Here is a 21,451-nt window from a genome sequence, read left to right on the forward strand (position 1 = left end):
GTCAAGATGCAATTACATATGCCAACAGCACAACTTTTGTGCTATAGATTGTGTGTGATGTTCTGATCAGGCAGAGAGGCAGAAAGTTGAAGGAGCAATTTAGAGGAGAGGCTGGAGGTATTGGGGTGCTGAATCCTGTATCCCAGCTTTGGTTTCCTGATATGCTGGATATCTGAGTATCTTCCTTCTACCCAACATTCTTTGAACAGAAACCTCTTTTAACTCACATCTGAGATCTACTGTCAGGATCCTTGAACACAGAACTGTTACTGGGATATCTACTTAAGATTCTTCATTTAGTGCAGGGGTACCAAACTCGATTTCATTGAGGGCCGCATCAGGGTTGTGTTTGACCTCGGGGGGGGGAGTGGTCAGGGTGGGTGTGGCCAGCTCGACATCACTTCTGTTGGGGGTGCCTGTGGTGGCTTGAGTGCTCTGCCAGCGAAAACAGGCTCTCGAGCTCCATTTTCGGCTGCTACGGCCTCCTGCAACCCTCTGCCAGTGAAAACGGAGCTCAGGAGGGCTGCACTTCTAGCACACTTCCTTTATTGTCATCTTGCTGGGAAGTGATAAAGCCATTAAAATGGGAATTGGAAATAGAAAGGAAGACTTATATGTAACATTCCTAAAATGAGATGGAAATGGGCAAACAAGTCTTACAAATATGTACGTTTATTGCCTTGTTTCAGACAAATACACATTGTCTCTGACCTAACTTCATCTTGTCTCATACTTCAAGTGGCAGGGCATGGTTACTTCTCAACCCAGGATAGGACAGTTCTTCTAGTTGAATCACACAAATAATCTGGATGCTCCACTATTATAGCTGTGAGTAATGTGACAGAAACTTTGCTCATAGCTCAAGCTGCAATTTCTTCAAATGATTACCAACAGTATGCTGCGTTAAGAACTTTGTAATCAGGAACTCAAATGTGGAATTCTTGTAACATGATAATCCTGTGATGAAATTACAGTACTGTAATGATTTTCAGCATGCAAATGTAAGTCGGATTAATAAAAGCCAACACAATTTTTATTTTTTTTTACAAAAAAAATCTAGGTTGCATATATAGAATGTCAATTCTTGTTTTGATCATGGGCAAACGGATAGTGAAAGTTTTATTTGATAAGATATATTTATTATAAAATACAGCACAGCTATATACAAGTTCTCCCGCTTCTTTCAAATGTTGTATTGCCATGTTTCACCAGTCAATATTCAAGGAGCATCATCTATTTCTCCTAAAGTCTATATAGAGAATTCACCTAAGTAGATACTCATGTCAACTTAGGGGATAAGATTCCTCCTTTTCATCTGGTAAGGTAAGACAGCTTTGGAGGTTTGGGCTGATGATGGGTGTCAGAGAGGTAAACTTGTAATTCACAAATCTGTTTTAGCTTTTTTACTGAGTGGAGCATCATCATCATCATCATCATCATCATCATCATCATCATCTGGAGGTTGAGGTTTCTTCACTGTATACACCACTCCACAGGCGGTTTTCCTGGCTTCTGAAATTAAAGAAGAATGTTTTACAAACCACACCAATGGAAAAGTATGACGAGATGTGTGATGTAAGAACCTGTTCTACTGCAGACAATCTAGCCCACGGGTGTCAAACTCGCCGTGTCATGTTGCCGTCATATGACGTATGGTGACGTTTTTTCCCCTTCGCGGAGCTGGGGGGTGGGCGTGGCCTACACATGGACGCATCCAGCTCGCAGGTCGCCAGTTTGCCACCCCTGATCTAGCCAATGCAACGTGGGATTGAATTAGCCATTGCAATATTATGGGGCCAAATAGCAGTCTTATGTAGATGAAAAGAAAATTCAGCATCACATGCAATGTGGTATTAAGCCATAATGAATCCAGTTCTCTTTCCTATATAAGCCGCCCTAAAATAGAAACTGTGGGTGAGGGTAGATTAACTCATCCTAACTGTGAAGTTGCCCCAGAAGCTAGCTTGGTACAAATCACTCCATTATCTTCTTGGTTATCTACAATTTATACGGTGAAGGACTATAGTTAATCCAAGAAGATGCTTACAAATCAAGTGCCTGTTCAGAACAATAGGAAGACAACCTTTTTCAACCTAGAATCCTCCAAGAGGATAAATACAAGTTTCTTGCAATCAAAGACCATATAAAACAAACAAATCATAGTGGAATAAAATAACAATTGAAAACCAACAGTATAAAACTTATCTTTAAAAATAAAACTATGTTTTTTACAGCTGCTGGGGGTGACAGGTGGAACAAATAAGGGAAATGCTCATCATCCCATCTTTGTATTATACATCTGTCAATATTGGTAATGCTCTAATCTTAGAATACAGGTAGTCCTTGATTTACAACAGTTCATTTAGTGACCATCTGAAGTGACAATGGCACTGAAAAAAGGGACTTATGACTGTTTCTCACCCTTGAGCACCACATGGTCATGTGATCAAAATTCAGACGCTTCGCAACTGATTCATATTTATGACGCTTACAGTGTCCCAGGGTCATGTGTTCACCTTTTACGATCTTACAACAAGCCAAGTCAATGGGGAAGCCAGATTCACTTAACAAAAATGTTACTAACTTAACAACTGCAGTGATTCACTTGTGGCCAGAAAGTTCATAAAATGGGGCGAAAACTCACTTGGCAACTGAAATTTTGGGCTTAATTGTGGTCATAAGTCAAGGACTATCTGTTCATCACTCACCTCCATGCAGAAGGACAGCTCGGCTGTTGGTTGAAACAGCTGCCTTGCCATTGCTTTCTGAAAGGCCAAACAACCAACCTCTGCAACTTTCATTGAGGATTCTTCATGTCTCAAAAGATAAGCATGCTTTTCATCAATGGACAAGAGTGAATACAATTCAGGGGAAAAGAAAGAAAGAACTCAACTTTCAATACACCCCCCCCCCTCTTCTTACCTGCCTATCTATCTGTGCTGGAATAAGAGGGTGGGAGAAAAAAGAGTTCAGAAATCTTGGCCAACGGAATGATTCATCTCATTACATCCTTTTCTGGCCATAGGCATTTGGTATTAAATGTATCTGATATCTGGCAGAAAATCCAGGTTTTATCTCCCCGATTCTTTTTCATTCTAAACTGAGTCAGTATTTACGCACTTAAGGCCAAACCTCTGCAGATTCTATTATTCAAACCAAGGCAGATTCTGTTTTTGCTGACGTATTAGCAATACCATGGTCTAGTATCCTGCTGGCCGTGTTTTGTATGCCATTTCCTTTCCAAAACTTTTACATCACTCAAGGAAGAGATGCTATTCTATGCCCGATTGTCCCTTTTTTCAGATACGTATTATAGCATCTTTCACAGTTCAGGGCTTTTATCGATTCATTTGAAAAGGATACAAATTAGCCACATCATATGGACTTCGCAATTGGATAGGCTACAACGGAAGGGGTGCGTGGGAGAGAAAGAGATGAATACAGATGCAGATCATAAATTGTAATTGCATACTTGAAAATTAAAAGCACTGCACTCCAAGTGTCAATAAATTGGACCATACAAGAGAAGCTTTCTTCCTACAACCATCAAACGGTTCATTAATTTTGATGGGAGACAAGCTGGGTCATGTAATTACCACTTAAATGGTCAAGATTTTATGTAACAACACTCAGCTTTCAACAGCAAAAATGGAATGATTATGTTGGGTTTAACAACAAAGATAAAGATGTTAGGTTTAAAAGTAAAAATAAAATGATTTTGCTGGGATTAAGAGCCAAAAATAAAAATTATTATGCTGGGTAGGACAGCAAAAATAGGAATATGTTGAGAATAACAGCAAAAATGGAATGTATAAGTTTAATTTAACAACAGAAATAAAGATGATAATGATGAGTTCAACAGGAAAATAAAATGATTATGTTGGAGTTAACAGCTAAGAAATAAAAATGATTATGTTGTAAAGTAATGAAGAAGATTAAAATGGGAGTAATAGTTAAAATATTTTTTAAATGTTTATAATAATGGTAACGATTTATATTGTTAAAAGATATCCATCTAAGTAAAAAGGAAGAGAAAAATGGAATGACATTTATTTAGGATCTAAGATTTAAATAACGGGTTTTTGGGATAATGGCATAATTGATAGAATTTAGAGAAATAACTGTGTAAAATATTAAATTGTGTTAATTGGAAGTTAAGAATTGTTAGTGATTTGTACTAATTTGTGACCGGATCAATGCTTCGTTTTGGAAAAGATGTGTTTTATGTTTGTGTTTTAAAAAATTAAAAAAAAACTTTTTTCAAAAAAAAAAAACAACACTCTGCTTTCTCCCAGACAAAGAAATATTCAATTTTTGCTGAAGTATTTAATAGAATCTGAACTAACAATCTGAACTGGTCTCTCCACACTTAGTGAAGCGTGCAAACCAGCATCTGCATTTACTGCGTTGGATGAGGAGAGCACATCTTTCTCCTTCTGTCCTGGCCACTTTCTACAGAGGCACAATTGAGAGCATTTTAACAAACTGCATCACTGTTTGGTTTGGTGGCAGCAGTGCCTCAGACAGAAAGTCCATACAGAGAGTGGTAAGGACAGCCGAGATTATAGGAAGTTTGCTTTCTGTTATTCAGGATACTGCTATGTGCTTAGAGCTCAAAGCATTGTTAGAGACTCCACTTTACAGTCTGTTTCTCTTGCTCCTCTCTGGGAGGAGGTTTTGAAGTATTTCTAGCAGGACTACCCAATTCTGTAACAGCATTTTCCCTATGCCATCCATCTGGTAAACTCACAAGATTCATTCTTCTCGCCATAAACATGTATCCATCTGAACTAGACTGTGTTGTTTCTCTGTGTCATATAATATATGTGGATATATACATAATTTTGTATTTATTTATTTATTTAGTCATGTTTATGTAGTGTATATTGGAGGTGGTGACCCTTTGAGACTGTATGAAACAAAATTTCATTTTAATGCATGCCAATTAGTGCACATTCAAAGTGAAAATAAAGTTATTATTCCATTCCATTCCATTCTTTTATATCCTATCCTATCCTGTCCTGTCCTGTCCTGTCCTGTCCTGTCCTGTCCTGTCCTGTCCTGTCCTATCCTATCCTATCCTATCCTCTTTTTTCCAACTCAAGTACAGGCACCCGATCCCTCCTATTTTTCTTGGACATCTCATGAATCCCTTAGGATTCTCTTTAAAAGCAAGTATTTTGCCTGTCTTCACTAATAATGAAATTTTAGGTGTCAAAGGCTGGATGCAGCATTAGCCATTAGAGAAGGTAGACAGACATGCCTATCTTCCCTTTGTTCACATCCATACTCCTCCCATCAAGCCAAATGGATGCAGTGACATTTGTGGGTGGCATATCTGTGGGTGTCACGAAGTCAAAAAGGTGGTCACGTCAAAGCAATCTAACATGTCCAAAAGGGGCAGGCCTTTGAATGCACTGCCATGACAACCATCTTGGATTTTTTGACACACCCGCCTGGGCTGGAGTGTGATGATGGGAAAAGAGAGATTAGAAAACCTGACAGACTCATTTGATTAGGCTACAGAGATTTAATATTAAATACATATGATGTTCGGCAAGTAGGTACCATATTTTCCCCTGATTTTTTTCATATTTACAATGAGTCAGTATTTACGGACAAACTTTCCAAGTTCCAGTGGAGTTTTTGACAAGCCACTGAATGAAAAGTGTAATTATCCACTAGGAGGTACAAGATGGTCCCTTGACTTTGTGATGGAAGGAAGCAGAGAATTTTCGATATCTGAATGAGCCACAGAAAATCAAATACGGGTCGGCTGAATCAAATATTGGCTGCTTTAAATAGAGGAGGCATCCATTCAAACAATTGCTGATCCTTAAAGAATCAGAGTGACATCTAAGCCCATCCTTACCTTTTCAGCTCCACTGGACAGAACAATATTCTAGGAAAGAAGAACAATGCAAGTGTTATTTATTTTAGGCATTGAATTCACATAATTGGACCAAAGTGCCAGAGCACCACATTCTCAGAGAATGTTCCCATCTGACCAAATGTCAGGACGTTCTTTTTTAGAGGACAAAAACTAAAACACTGCCTTATCTGTGTGAAATTAACTGGAGAATAAAAAGAAAAAAAAATCCTTTTCTTCTCTCACTGTCTAGAAGCTTCCTTTTCTTCATGTATTTATTGCTTACTTTAATGGGAAGGGAGGGAGGGAGGGACATTCCTTGCCATTAAGCTTAAATCTAGAAGACCGAGCACAAGGTAAAAGGATGAAAGCTGACTCAAACTATCAGTCTTTAGAAAGGATTAATGTGTGTATGTATGTTGGGTAGGAGAAAATAAGTACATCTAGCTTTTGAGTGGAGTGGCAGGGGTAGCTTCCAAGGCCAAATCAAAGTGGATACGTCTGGTGGAAAAAAAATCCATTTTAAAACGTCATTGTATGTTTACATTCATATAACACTTAAAACACACAAGTGTTTCCATGTGTAAGTACCGCCAAATTGTACTTTGTCCCTCTTATTTTTGTTATTTATACTCCTACTCTCCTCTTAATTTGCTTTTTTCTTTCTTTCTTTTTTCCTTCCTTCCTTCCTTTTTTTGTTTTAATGTTGTGTCCATTTCATTAAAAGAAACTACAAAACCTAAATTTGGTAAGCAATCCCATTATATTAAATAAAACTCAATGTTAAATTAAAACAATACCATTAATGAGATTACTCCTCAAGCATTTCAGAAGTTTCCCCTCCCCCACCTTAAAATGTAAGGTTTTTTTCTTCCTTTCTCAGTTTGTATTTGTATTTTTTAAGATTTTCTTTAAGATTAAAGATTGTCTTGTTAATTGTGTATATGTAAACATAATAATTAAGTAAAGTTCTGGCAATTCATTTTAGCACCAGTGGAGGAAATCAGGGTGATTTTCTTGGAAGACAAACTAATTCTTTATTCCTTTTTCAGAAATTTCTAGCAGCATTCCCAGGGAGACCGGGGGGCATGCCAATATTTATACAAGCATGGGCACCAATCACAACCCTCCCCTTTTTGGGTAACAAGTGGTCAAGGGTGCCTCAGCACCTTGTGTTTCACCAAAAGGCCCTGTACGCAGCTCACTGCTTAGATATTTTCTTTACTTTCTTTCCCAAAGATGCTTTTCAAAAGGCAACTGGGCTTTCTTCCTTGAAAATGTTTCACTTCTGGGAGAAGAAGCAAAATATTTTCAAGGAAAAAAAACCCCAAGAAAGTCCAGTTGCCTTTTGAAAAACGCCTTTGGACATCCATGATCTGGACAATTTGTGTGTCTCCATAGACATTTGATTTCCTTCAGGATTTCCAATGCCATGACGAACAACTTGTTCTCCTAAAGGTGCTTTTTCAGGAGGCAACTGGACTTTGTTTTTTTCTTTTGAAGACGTTGCGCTTCTCATCCAAGAAGCTTCTTCAGCTCTGAAAGGATAGTGGGGAGTAGAACTTGTTCTCCTCTTCGCTTAACACAGATTAGTTGGGTTTATTGAACTGATGATTGCTGATGAATCCAGTTATTATCATTGTTGTAGCAGGGGCACTAGGGAGGAGTAGGGTGTCAAAAAACTCCACAATGGCGGTTGCAACTCAATGATCAAAGCCCGCACTCCTTCGAGCACGTGTCAATACATTAGAATGGCTGAGCCTTTGGCTACATGGCTGCCATTTTGACTTTTTCAAATCCCCCACCTCCGCACCACTCAGCGTTCCAAAATATAGGGGTAAGCAAGCTATGTTACATTAATTCAAACCAGATAATTGGGAACTCTAGTGATAGAAGGCATGGGGCGAACATTCCTTGTTTTTTGATCTCACCTTTCCACGGCAGATCTGCATCAGGCTGAAGGTGTTCGAGATTGTGTACCGTCGCATTGTGGTGTCTTTGATGGCAGGAACATAAATAAGTTCGAAGTAGACACCTCGCTCTATTGCCTTTACAAGAAAGAGAAAAATAATCATCAGTTGAATTAAATGGGGACGGATAGGGAAAAAAAAGAGACAGCCCCTGGGATGAAGTGATTGCCTCAAACATGACACCAGACCGGCTCCAGTAACTTGGATAACAAGTCACAAACAAAACAAGCCAGAATTTGTAAGCTACAACAAGTCCTGGCTACTAAATGAAGTTAGCTATTGAAAACACCATGCAATTTATTCCAAAGTGTGGTGTTGAATTTAACATGTGTAACTCTGACTAAATCACAACAAGGTTTATTGTTACATGTGAAAGCAGCCAGTAAGGTGTCAGCTTCTATTCACCTCATAACCCGCAAAGAGAAATGTCAAGACGCTTATTAAAGGACCCCCTTACCACATTGACAGACGGTCTCTTGATGAAGAAGGGCAGCTTTTCTGTCACATCAACACACACCAAGTCTACATCTAAGGTTGTGCATGCCACCTAAATTATCATTATGAAAGCATATGGTCAGACAATACACTTCAAAAGAAACTGTTCCACGCAGAAATGATAACTGTGTTTCCAACAGGATCAGCACAATATTTAGCAGGATAATATCGAAAGACCAAGTTATATTACACAAAGTAGGAGTCTCAAATCTTCTACTGCAAAAGAGGCTATAAACCATCCAGCTTCCATCAGCTTGCCAGCCACACCCAACCTGTTGCAACTGTTCAGAGGTGGGTTTCACAAAATTTTTGCACCGGTTTGCCGCGCACCGGAAATGTGAGAGTGCACGTGAATACGCTCGCTTTGCTTGCACGCCTTCCGCACATGCGTGCGGCCTTACGTGCATGCACTTTGTGTGGCTTGCACGCATGTGCGTAGCTTAGAAAAAGTGGCTAAATAGGACGCCACTACCACTTCACCCGAACTGGTCTGAAACAGCTGAATACTACCACCGCAGCTGTTCTCTTGACTTTTGTAATACTTCCTCCTATATATTCCTGTGAAAGCAGAGTTAAATTCACTAAAAAATAGTAGAAGGTTGTACACAGGATTAGCCCAGAAACTTGTGATCAGTAGCAGGACCCTAGTTCACAAATCACTTGGTACAAAAAATCCTTTCCCAATCAGCAATTTAATCTAGGGAAAATATATTTTTAGTTGTTGCTATTGTTAGCTACGACTGAAAAAAAAAATCTTTCTTGGTTTCCCCGTGAGTCACTTAGAGCTTTATAAAGTAGATTGCCACGTACATTTTGCCATTCTCTGACATTTTATCAGCAACATTCTTCAAAGAGAATTTTTTAAAAAAAATCAGCACAGAACAACAGAGCCAGTCTTCTGAAAGGATTTTTAGAAATAGTAAAAAGCTCCCACCAAAAACAAAACTGTAATCCAATGTTCACCAAGATCATATATGCTGTGAAACCTTTTGGGGGACAAAGGTCTTGATTTTTTTTCCAGGATAAAGGCCCTGATTTCCATATTCTGCAGAAATATAAACAATGGATTTAGCATAAAGAAAGAGAAGGATTCTTTATTACTATTAGGAGACGTAGATGACAATTTTCAGTCTCCATAATCAAAGCAAGAGTGCCATCTGCTGAAGAGTGGATTGTTAGCTGTAGGATAGATGCTATGCAAAAGACCCAACTTTCTGGCAGAATGGAATAGGAATAGAATAGAAAAAATAAAGAATAGAATAGAATAGAATTCTTTATTGGCCAAGTGTGATTGGATACACAAGGAATTTGTCTTCGGCGCATAAGCTCTGTGTACATAAAAAATACATCATGATAATTCTCCCAGAAGGCAGTTACTCTCTCTGTGTGTGTGTGTGTGTGTGTGTATGTATGTGTTAAAGACTTAACAACCACAGCTAGACATGATAGGATTTGTATAATTAGGAACTCTGGGGAAGTTTTTTTTCAAAGCTTCAAGCAAATGGAAAAGAGGTGAGCTTATGGTTGCAGCTCTGTGTCTGCCATCTTGCAAAATTTGTATGCACCACCACCGATACCTTCCCCTCCAATGCCCTGGGATCTAGAGATAATTAACATGGAGCGCAATTGTATTAACCATATTTAATTGCCATGCAAATTGCTTAGTAATTTTCAATGGAAGTGCAACCAAAAAAAATATGTAAATTTTGTACCATTTGCTACATACAGCCATTAGTGCAGAAAGACTTGCCTATCCTACCTAGTAAGCCAAGGAATAATTTTGCAGCCTTCTAGAGAACTTCATTCCACTTCAGGACAAAAGCTTGGAATCCTATAGGTCAGGGGTGTCAAACTCGCGGTGTCACTTGAGGTATCACCACTTTCCCCCCCTTTGCTAAAACAGGAGTGGGCGTGGCCAGCGTGTGATGTATCTGCCTTGCCGGTCGCGAGTTTGACAGCTCTGCTATAGGTGACTTTAGTTTTAGTCACACCAGATGCCGTTTTAGGACCTCTTTCCCGAGCATGATACCGTAGTCTTTGAAGGTTGCCAATGATATAGGTTGACTTGCAAACAAGGTTTCAATGGATGCTAGTATTCCTCTTGAAGAAATATCTATAGATACAGGTAATCCTCAGGTGATAACCATTTGTATAGAGGTGAACAAATGGGAAGTTATGACTGGTTCTTGACATTCTGGCCACTGCAGTGTCCCCGCAGTCATGTGATCAAACTTTGGGTGCTGATGATAAGCCTGCATTTCTGACTGGTTACAGCATCCCAGTCACGTTCTTTTACTTTGGGCAACCTACCACCTACTTTCTCCCCATCTCTACCCTTTGGACACCCTGCAGTCCACCACCCTCAATTGACCTTTGCCATCTTCCTCCCACTGCTGGCCTGGGATCTAGGCACTGGTGAAGGTGCAGTTCCAGAATGCACAAGGCACGTGTAGCAAGGTAGCAAAGCCTCTTCTGACCAAGGGAGCTCATCGGGGACTGGCCAGAGAAGAGGCCGAAGGATGGAGTTGGCAAAGTCAGGCTGGTGGTATAAGCAGAGGAGCCCCATTTCCTGATGCCAGCACAAGACTCTATCTTGCAGAGCATAGAGTGTGCAATGGGATGGAGAGAGTGCATCTCTCTGGGTAAAAGTGGCGAGGGTAGGACAGGTGCTATTTGGGGTGGCATCAGAGCTGGAGGAAGTAGAGGGATGAACGCTTCCTGGAAGCCCAACATAAGCTCTGCAACTCATGGTGGAAGCTACTAGGCCCTATAGGAGGAGCTGGGCTGGAGAGGCCCTGTCAGTGCTAATCACCTCAACCCCTCCAATTCTGCAGAAGCAGCCATGTGAGGTTTTGCTTAAAGACCATTTTGCTTAGTAGCAGGGTGGATTTGATTTAAATCGAATTGATTTAAATCACAATTTAAATCATGATTTAAATCACTAGTAAAAAGGCTTGATTTAAATCAACTCGATTTAAATCATAATTTCTAAAGAGCAACTGTCATCTCTACTACTCCTTTGACCCACTGTTGACTCACCGATAGTCCCAGTGTTGCAGAATATACAGCCTCATGCTACATAACTAAGCTCCATTTCATGCTGAATAAACTAAATTATTTATGTATCTTAAATAGAAAACTATCTTACGATAGATTTTTACCCCAAAAGTTTTTTATTAAAATAAATTCGATAAAAATAAAAAAAATCCAATTTAAATAAAAAAAAATCCGATTTAAATAAAAAAAAATCTGTTTTTTTTATTTTTTTTAAAAAATCATTGATTTTTATCCACCCTGCTTAGTAGTGAAAATTCCAGCCACAATTAGGATCATAACCTAAGGCTTACTTGTACTTGGTATTAGCAAGCAAACTTTCACCCTATCTTTCTCCCTTTGCCCTCCCATTTACATTTCAGTTCCCATGCCAGGGAAAGGCCCACTTACGTGAAAGAGTTTCGCATTCTTAGGAAATACAGCAAAGATGTCATAATATTTGATATTTGTAGACGTCGCTCTCTGGGTATAGAAAAACCAAAAAAACGAAACAAAAGATAACCTGTTATCAGATTAAACGAAAGAACGCTTGTGGTTTATGTAGCACACACAAATATTGAGTAATTCAGTGGCCAAACAACAGACTGCATTTATAAGCTGTTCCATTCAATATCAAAGCTGTTGCTAGCACTGTGAAATCAATCAAATGGAACAAAGACTCTTTGTCAAACTCTTAGGATTTCAATTACTCAAAATAAACCCAGAACATCTCTAATAGGTCACTATCTTGAGTTATTTATAAAAAAATAATAAAGATGTGATAAAAAATGTGATAAAAAATTACTGAAGCAACATGAAGCAGCCCCAGATTAGGGACTACGTTTTTTAAAACTCACTGTATGGATCAGAGATAAATTGATGATGGTAAATATTACAGATTATTCATAAAACAATGCTTCTTCATCACCAAGTTGCTCAAAAATTAATCTATATGAGGAAGATGTTATGTTCATTTTAGAAGCTGCACATATGGAATTGCTAAATGAATAAAAAATTCACCACAAAATGACTATATAATTTTTATATGAATACTTGCAAAAGTATTATTTCCTATCTTACTAACATACCTGATATATTAAAATAAAATGTCTTACTTGTGACAAGTTAACAGATTATAGGTGAGCACATAGAAAATACTGTATAATAAAGAAATGTTTAGGATTCATACAGTATAGTTAATTATTCTAAATGCTTTGAGAAATAAAATTAACAAGTTTAAAATGGAAAAAAAATCCAAAGAGCTGTATCAGAGGTTCTTTACATTATTTTATCTATTTACCTTTATCCCACTTTTTATTATTCTTATAAATAACTCAAGGCAGCAATCATACCTAATACTCCTTCCTTGTCCTCTTTTCTCCTGTGAGGTAGGTTGGGCTGAGAGAGAATGACAGAGCCAAAGTCACCCAACATATCTGAGGCAGGACTAGAACTATAATTAGTCCCATCATCATTATCATCATCATCAGCCTTTGGAGCAATACCAAAAGGACTGCCTTAGATACATGGAAATTTTGAACTTATTAGACCTGAATATCCTGACTTTGCAAAAAAAAACCACCCTACTCGGAACTGCCTATATACTCAGATGCTACTTAGGTCCTTGATTAGAACTTGAACTGTTTTTAACAGTCCGAGATGGTGAATCGAATTGAAGATTAACCATAATAATAATAACAACAGCAACAATAATAATTAAACTTTACCTTTTCCTATTTCTAGTGGAATAGAGTTCCACTGGTATGAGAAAGTGAAAACAGCCTTCAGCTATTCCCTCTTATTAGCAATCAACAAGACATATCCCACACCTCTTACTTAACAAAGGATTGTGAAGCAAAACAGCTTTAGAAACTTACTAGAACGTTGCAGTGGGATGGATCAGAAACCACTAGTGTCAGTCTTGATAAAATCTTAATTGGCTTGGATTTCCCCTGTAAAGAAAAACCTGTGAGAAAAGAAACCTAGGCAACAAGACGCCTACTCATTATTGAAGGAGGATACTTTATTCTCAATAGGAGCCTACACAAATCTTCATCACCACAGAGACATGTCCTTTCCTTAATTCAGAAAACCTACGGCACCTCCTGGCTCTTCTAGGCTTCTTAATCAGACAGCCCACCTTGAAAGCAAGCAGGGTTCTATGTGTTACTTTGCTCTATCTAAAGTAAGACAAGAAAGTCCACAAGTTTCCTGTCTTACTTTACAACCGCAATTCATTTTGATGCCACTGCTAGGAAAGTAGCACTAAGCCATCTCATTTGTGAGATGAGGACACTATATAAACTTGATAAATAAGTAAATCAATATTATTCAGTTGTAGTAGGTTATTTTTAATAGGGCTGATGGTGGCTGACATTTTAATTACTTTAGGGTTTATTTTGTTTCGTTTTCCGCATTATCATTTACTACTGTACTTTTCAATTTGTTTTCCACTCCTGTTATTCAGTAAATATCATACTTTTTGGAATATAAGACACTTTTCCCCCTCCTAAAAGAGGGTGGAAATGTTGGTGCGTCTTCTACAGCGAATGCAGCCATTTTTGGCCTCCTGCAACCCTGCCCCACACATCCAGTTTTTGCCAAAAACAGACCCGTTTTTTTCCAAAAATGGGATGCAGAGGGTTTGGGAGGCCTGCAGAGTGCTCCTGGGGGCTGGGGAGGGCAAAAAAATTTTTTTTTCTTGTTTACCTTTTTGAAATCTTGGTGCAAAAAATATGGTATATCAAGAGTGTGTATGTGTATGTAAGCTAGATTCCTTAAAGTTGCTCTGCTCATTAGTGTTTTCTGGAGAGCTCAAGCAGGACAAGATGATGCTGACAACATAGCTGCACCCCTTTTTATAAGTCACACTTGAGCACATATAAAAAGGGGTGTAGTTTAATAACACAGTTGTCTCCTATCTTCACTCCCATCCAGTGGTGAAATGTAAAATTTGTTACTACTGGTTCTGTGGGCCTGGCTTGGTAGGTGGGGGAGTAATGTGACTGGGTGGGCGTGGCCAACTTTTAAAAAAAAAACTTTTAAAAGCATTTTTTCTACAACCTTAAGAGGTTGCAGAAAAAAATGCTTTTAGAAGCCTCTGACGATCAGGTAACTCAGCTGGGATCGCCAGAGGCTTTTAAAGGCATTTTTTTTCTACAACCTCTTCGGCAGAAGAGATTGCAGAAAAAACTGCTTTTAGAAGCCTCTGACGATCCCAGCTGAGCCGCGCAATGATCGTGCGGCTCAGCTGGGCGGGGGGGGGGAGGGATTTTTGCTACCAGTTCTCCAAACCACCCACCACCGCTACCGGATCGGGAGATCTGGTCCGAACCGGGAGCATTTCACCCCTGCTCCCACCCATAGATACTTCTGGTTCTAAGTGGTCATTCCTATTTATTTACTAAATCCATTTGTCACCAATCTTGCCATAGGGTTGCTCTGGATAGCTTACAACGGTAAAACGGAAAATAATAAGACAAAACACAAAAATAATAGCAAAACAATGAAACAATAAAAATAAACATACGATAATTAAAAAAATGGGCAGAGGAGGAGTAGGAAGCGCAGAGGGGAGGTGTGTTTGTGTGTGAGAGAGAGTGGGAGTGAGAGAGACTCTGTGTGTGTGTGTGTGTGTGTGTGTGTGTGTGTGTGTGTATGAGAGAGAGACTCAGCTTGCTTCCCCTTCTCCTAAATTTGCAGTCACTCTCAAAAGTTCAGTTTGTCCTCCAATTGCCTGAATAGATCCTTCTAAGAAGAGTTCACTGGCTTTGTTGGGGTTTGAGAGAGAGTTTCCATATTTACATTTTGCCTCAGTTCTAATGGATTCTAGCCAGATAACATTAGAGTAAAATGTACAAGACAAAACCAAACAAATGTTGAAGACCTCCCAGGATCTAAAGGGACAAATTCAGAGTCTTGCAAGGATCCTCCTTAGAATATGACAAAAGAGAGGAATATCAAATAAACCAAGAATAATAACAACAGCCACAGGTCATTTTGTTTCATATCAATAAAATTTAGATTCAAATTAAAATGTCCTAAATACTGTCTCTAGTACTTATGGGAAACAGATCAGGCATCTTGGGGACTAACAGCCTAAAATGTATTATGCAATTTAGTGGACTCAAAGCCTCCCTGGAGTTGCTTTGCCTGGGTATGATTTAATTTGGAAAACATTTACAGTTCCCCATCATGACCCTAAACACAAATCTGAGAAAAACACTGCAATGTCTCTGAAAGCAGTAATTCACAAAATGCATTGCAGAAGGGAAACATCCACTGGAAGGCAGGACTTAGCTACTTTCCACCAATAGGATGGATGCTCACCTAGGGGAAAAGCGGCCTATCGTGCATGCTGTTGGCCCTGCAAGGTAATCCAGGCAAGAAGTACAAGCAGTCTATCTTTACTGTAACACATTAACACAGAGGTGGGGAAAGATGTCCCCTTTATGACTTGTGGACTTCAACTCCCAGAATTCCTGACCCAGAATGGCTAGCTCAGGAATTCTGGGAGTTGAAATCCACAAGTCATGCATTAAAAGAATCTTGAACGACTGAAAATATGTCTCCCTTCCCTTCCTCTTACTTTCTTTAAAATATTGGAGAGTCCCTTCTGAAACGTTTCTCACACCCTCCATCCTTCTGTGGACTGAGATTTCTGTTAGTTGTCCGTGCAATGGCTCTTCCTCCTGCCTCTCAGGGACATTCCCACATACCATTACAGTGCTCGTCCATCCTTTTGGAAATTATGGTTGCTTTCATTATTCAAGGAAAAATGCTTCCCTTGTGCTCACACACTAGGCAAAAAACATCTTTCAAGTCATTTGTGCAGCTGTACTATGCAGGTTGCAGAATGAAGTTATATGAAATGGTGATGTGGATTGGACTGCATTCAACTATAAGCTGAACTGAAAAAAATATTCTTTTTTAAAAAACAACTACCTCCATACATAGAATAGTTTATTGGCCAAGTGTGATTGGACACACAAGGAATTTGTCTCCGATGCATAAGCTCTCAGTGTACATACAAACAACAAATAATAAATCAGGAACAATAGAAGACGTTACCAGCTAACCTAGGATCTCCTCAGATGGTTAAGTTTGGATTTTCAAGGATTTTTAAATAAAGGAATTTGTTTATTCTGAATGCTTCCATACCACTTCAATCACAATAATTCAGAACTTTTTTTTTAAAAGGCATATCTTCCACGTTCTAAGCACATTCAGCTCATTCCACCTGTTTGCTGTGTGCAACCAGACCATAATTCCTGGGCATGAAAGTTCCAATGGGATTTCTCTCAAGGAAGCAAAATAATGTCACAGTCTCAATGAAGTCTACCAAGTGATATCTGCTTTTCAGAATACAATGGTTTTAAATGCATAAGCATACCTGTACAAGAGGCAAGGATGAAAACAGTTCTGCGGGAGTCATTGGCTTGACAATTTCCTAGGAACAGATATATATATATATTAAAAAATCACAAATATATCCACCAACAGAAAAAAAATACAGATAACTTGTATGCAAAGCTTTACTGAAAAAAAGGTTTGTGAAATAAACAACAAAAAAGCCAACTGGCCCAAAGAGCTATTTCCATAGTCTACACTTTCTTTTCATAGCCATCAATCGGTATTAATCAATTCTGCAAACCACTGAATAGTTGTTTAGGCTTCAGTTATAGAACAGAAAAGCAAGAGAAAATGCTTTCCTTTACAGTTGAATTCTATCCACATCTATGAAGGCCTGGAATGAATACATTGGACTTGCCAAGGAAATATTAATAACCCACAATGGGCAATCTACTAACCAACATTCATGAATCTGGAATCTCAAAAAACCCAGCTGTTCCCTTACAGTTTTTTTTCTCACTGCAACCAGCAAGACTGAAAAAATGCTGATGATCCAAGCATGCTCACCATGACTTTGTTTTTAGTTTTACTGTCCTATTTGCCAAGGTAGATATTTGTGAAAAGCCTTATTAAAAGCCTAAAATGCAGCTCAGCTGCCACCCCAGTTTGAAATTCTGTGGAATCTTATGATTCAAGCATTTGGATGATGCAGATACTCAAGACAGACCACTAACTGGCAAATTAGTGCCCTCTGAATGTCCTGAAGTTCATCTTCCATCATCTCTGTCACATCAATGTTATGTATAAGCATGTGTATCTGCATGTAACAGATTCTGTACAGATTGTCTTCAATTTACAACCTAATTGAGCCAGGAATTACAGTGGTAAATCGTGGCAGGTACCACATGACCATGGCGGATTTTATGACCTTTGTTTGTGGTAGTGGTTAAACAAATATCACAGTCGTTAAGCAAACACTGCAGTTAAATGAATCTGTTTTCTCCAGTGGGTGGTGGTGGGTTTTTTTTTGTTTTGTTTTTTTGGCCGGAAATAGGAAGTAAATTATCAGGAAAAATTGTGCTTACTGTAAATGGCTAGAAATGCAAGCCAGTTACCTAATGCCCCAAATTCAATCCATGTGACCACAGGCCCTCGGAATTTAGAAAACTGGTTGTAGGTAGCTCTGGGGAGGTCCACTGTTATCTTCGAATGGTTGATTGGCAAGAAGTATCTGTATAGAGCCTGATTTTCAAACCTGGCAACTTTAAAACGTGTGAGCTTCAATTCCCAGAATTTCCCACACAGAATTCTGGGAGTTGAAGTCCACACATTTTAAAATTGCCAAGTTTGAAAAACACTGGTGTAAAGGTTGTATACCAGGGGTGGGTTCTAAATTTTTTTACTACTGGTTCTGTGGGCGTGGCTTATTTTGTGGGTGTGGTTTGATGGTCATGTGACAATTCTTTAGGATTTAGCAGAGGTACTGGTCTACCAGGCTTTTAACTGCTTGCAGAGCTGTACCAGTCTACCCATTTGTTCTTGGGAGCGTTCCAGTCTACCCATTTGTTTTTGGAGGCACTGGCCTACTCATTTGTTTTTGGAGGCATCGGTTTATCACCACACTGCCTTTTAACATTGATCAGCTGTAGGGCGGCCCTTTGAAGCCACGCGGCAAGAGTTTAAACAGTTTTTTTCCTTCTAGCCGATCAACTGGGACTCGGGAGGCAGCAAATAGATTGAGGGCGGGGCCAAATAAAAGGTAAGAATAACGTGGGTGGCGGGGGCGGGAGGGCCCAGCTCCCAAACAAAGAGAACCAGTTCGGTATGTCATATCGTCACCGCTACCAGTTCGGCTGAACCAGGCCGAACCGGGAGGAACCCACTACTGCTGTATACAAAGCAAGGCTGTGCAAATTATTTGAAAGGGAGAGGTGGTTTATATTCAGAACACCTTAGTCATTATTATTAGTGGCTGTTTCATTCCCCAGATTTTCAAGGCTGGTTCAGAGACTAATTCCAACTGTTTCCACACTCATTTTGCTGCCATACAAAGATTTATCACTGCCAAGACACAAATATCACACCATCTTTTGTCCAGTTTAAAAACAACAACAACCAGCTTCTTAACCCATCTTCTGATGGGTGGTTAAGAAATATGAAATAGAAAAAAAAAAACCCCACCAAGTATGCCTGGCCAATTTTCTAGCCATTCAAAGAAGATGCATTTTTTTTTGTAAAATAAAGTAAAGCAAACTGATTATCTATTGCACAGAAATCATGCTACTCTTGTGTTTGTTCTGCTCTAGCACTCTTTACCCTTGTAAAAGGAAGTCATGCTTACAGCCTGCAAAGGTATTAACCACATAAGGTCATAAAGAATAAATGTTTCAGAGGGAAGACTTACTTTTTTCTTTTCTTCATAGTTGACAACATAATTGATTGCCACAGTTGAATAGCCAACTTAAAAAAGAAAACATAATAGAGTTAATCAAGAGAAGCAGGATATTCAAAAAGAAAAAAAAAGCATTTTAGTTGATGCAGCTGGAAGCTACCCTTATGCTGCTTTCCATGTATACCAAATGATTTCCTCTGTCTTATTCTGAATTGCAATTACACAATTTATGAATATACATATGAAGTTTGCTTATTCTCAGGCATCAAATAGAAATTGAGACTTTGGACTGAATTACACACAACTGTAAACAAAATTATTTCCATCTGAAGACCCAAGAGGCTTAAGATAAATTTCACTATCATTTTGCAGAGTGTCAAAAACAAGTTAGTAATTAAACTAAAAGAGCCTTGAACAATATGCTTGGTGTTTTCCTGTTGTTCAGTTGTCAAGTCATGTCTGACTCTTTGCGACCCCAAAAACTGTATTTCTGTTCTGATTTTATGCAGGTATCAATTCCAACAAATGATAAAAAGTTAAAACTAAAACTGTTGAGGTTGTTAAAGGGGTTTAAGCATCAGGCTAAACCCAGGAGATTTGGAGTTCCGCCTTAGGCATCAGTTAGTCTCTCAGCCCAACCTATCTCCCAAGTTAGTTGTTATGGGGAAACTAGGAGGAGGAAGGAATATTAGGTATGTGAGGTGTCTTGAGTTATTTATTAAAAAAATAATAAAGGCAGGATGAAAATAATACAATAGATGAAATAGTTAACACAATCTTCAAAATATTATATACACACACATGCACATTAAAAAGAATACTAGATTACAGCATTTGGCTTTGTTCATCTCTAGCTTTTTCTTAAATTTTTACTATATATTTTCACAAATTCAATGGACATGCCTGTGGCTATTCTAAGTTACATGAGATTTTAGAGCTGTGATTTTCGCTTTTTGTAGTAGTAACTTTAAAAAAAAAAATCAATGCGGCATTATGGCCCTTGAGCACATCCAGTGTATTTATTATTTTAAGGAAGAGAATTTAACCCCCATGCAACCATTTCACTTCAGTCTGTGAAAACAGTAACAGTAAATTCTTCTGCCAACAGTAAACTCTTCTGCCAATTAAACTGATCCATTTGGGGGTACACTGGTATAATTTTAAATCGTTTTTTAATTGGATTACTGATTTTAATTTGGTATTGTATTGTGATTTGTATTGAAGTTGTCATTTTGTAAGCCGCCTTGAGTCCCTAGGGAGAAAGGCGGCATATAAATCGCAATAGATAGATAGATAGATAGATAGATAGATAGATAGATAGATAGATAGATAGATAGATAGATAGATAGATAGGCAGCAATGGGTAATAATCAAAAGCATTTCACATACAATACATTTTATTTCAAGAGTCTTTACTAGTCTTGATCCAATCTTCCAAAAGGGATGCTTGTGCCATTTCTATTTAGATTGAAAGCAGATCTGCCCTCTTGACCTCCTACTCTACACCACCATTCGCACAATATGAAGGTGGCAAGATTGAATGGCAAAAAGGAAACCCACCGTCTCCAATTTAGGCTAGTTCATGGATTTCTATTAAGCTAGAAAATAGCGGAGCCGTCTCCTCTTACCCCGGCCTCCCTCGCCTTTAAAGAAGGCATGGATCTAAACTCACGGTGCGCTGCAGCCTCCACCAACTTCTGCAAGGCTTCTTTCTCCGGCAAGTAGAGGATATTCAGGTCCGCAAACGCGGCCATCTTCCATCCACGTGGGGACCGCCGGAGCAAAACGAAAACAAGCCTTGCGCCTTTAACATGCTTTGCATGTTGGGAAATGTAGTTTTTCTAAAAACTTAGTTTGCCCAGAGTTGGCTAGTGTTCGTTTTTCCGCAGAACCCGAAAAGGAAGCAGCGCACGTGCGATGTTCAGAGCTAGGGCTGTAAATTATTGGGTTTTTTTTTTGTAAAGGAAAGGAAGAAGAAAAATGTTATTTGTGTATTTGTATATTCTTCAGGAAATTGGCAGTGGTTTCCCGTCTTTAATGGCGTGGGAAAGAAGAGTTTTATTGTTTTTACAGAAACCCTAAGAAGACATGCTAGCCTGTAAATAAAATACGTTGTATATAAATTTCTACTCTCATGAGCTAGGTTGAAGTCTGAGAATTGTATGTAGGAAGGCCTCTGCTATGATAGTTATTCTAGAGACAACTCCTGGGAACTAGAAATTTAAAAAGGAGATCAAGAAATCAATAAAGAGGGGGAAATGGGGAATTTGTCATATGCAAACAAAACGGAGTCAGTATTGTTTCTAAAATAAATATTTGATATGTGTGTTAAGTGTTATA

At 38.7% G+C, this 21,451-nt stretch overlaps 1 protein-coding gene across 5 annotated transcripts; it reads right to left on the reverse strand.

Moving 5' to 3' along the window:
* Nucleotides 1–654: 654 nt before the first annotated feature.
* RPP30 (ribonuclease P/MRP subunit p30) lies at nucleotides 655–20,913 on the reverse strand. 5 transcript variants are annotated; one of them, XM_087871725.1, is made up of 11 exons: nucleotides 20,784–20,913; nucleotides 19,124–19,179; nucleotides 16,760–16,816; nucleotides 13,245–13,319; nucleotides 11,779–11,850; nucleotides 8,297–8,386; nucleotides 7,801–7,917; nucleotides 5,873–5,902; nucleotides 3,364–3,401; nucleotides 2,709–2,788; nucleotides 655–1,509 (listed from the first exon to the last, which is right to left on the reverse strand). In XM_087871725.1, the coding sequence occupies exons 1-11, from the start codon at nucleotides 20,863–20,865 to the stop codon at nucleotides 1,382–1,384; spliced, it is 825 nt and encodes a 274-aa protein (XP_087727851.1). In that variant the 5' UTR covers nucleotides 20,866–20,913; the 3' UTR covers nucleotides 655–1,381. The 5 variants fall into 5 exon arrangements, with proteins under 5 accessions (XP_087727851.1, XP_034286270.1, XP_087727853.1 ...); XM_034430379.3 differs by having other exon boundaries at nucleotides 655–1,512; XM_087871727.1 differs by having other exon boundaries at nucleotides 655–1,512; nucleotides 20,740–20,878.
* Between the last annotated feature and the right edge of the window lie 538 nt (nucleotides 20,914–21,451).

Source organism: Pantherophis guttatus, chromosome 6, assembly GCF_059756535.1.
Source record: "Pantherophis guttatus breed Tessera chromosome 6, ASM5975653v1, whole genome shotgun sequence".
Classification (NCBI taxonomy): Eukaryota; Metazoa; Chordata; class Lepidosauria; order Squamata; family Colubridae; genus Pantherophis; species Pantherophis guttatus.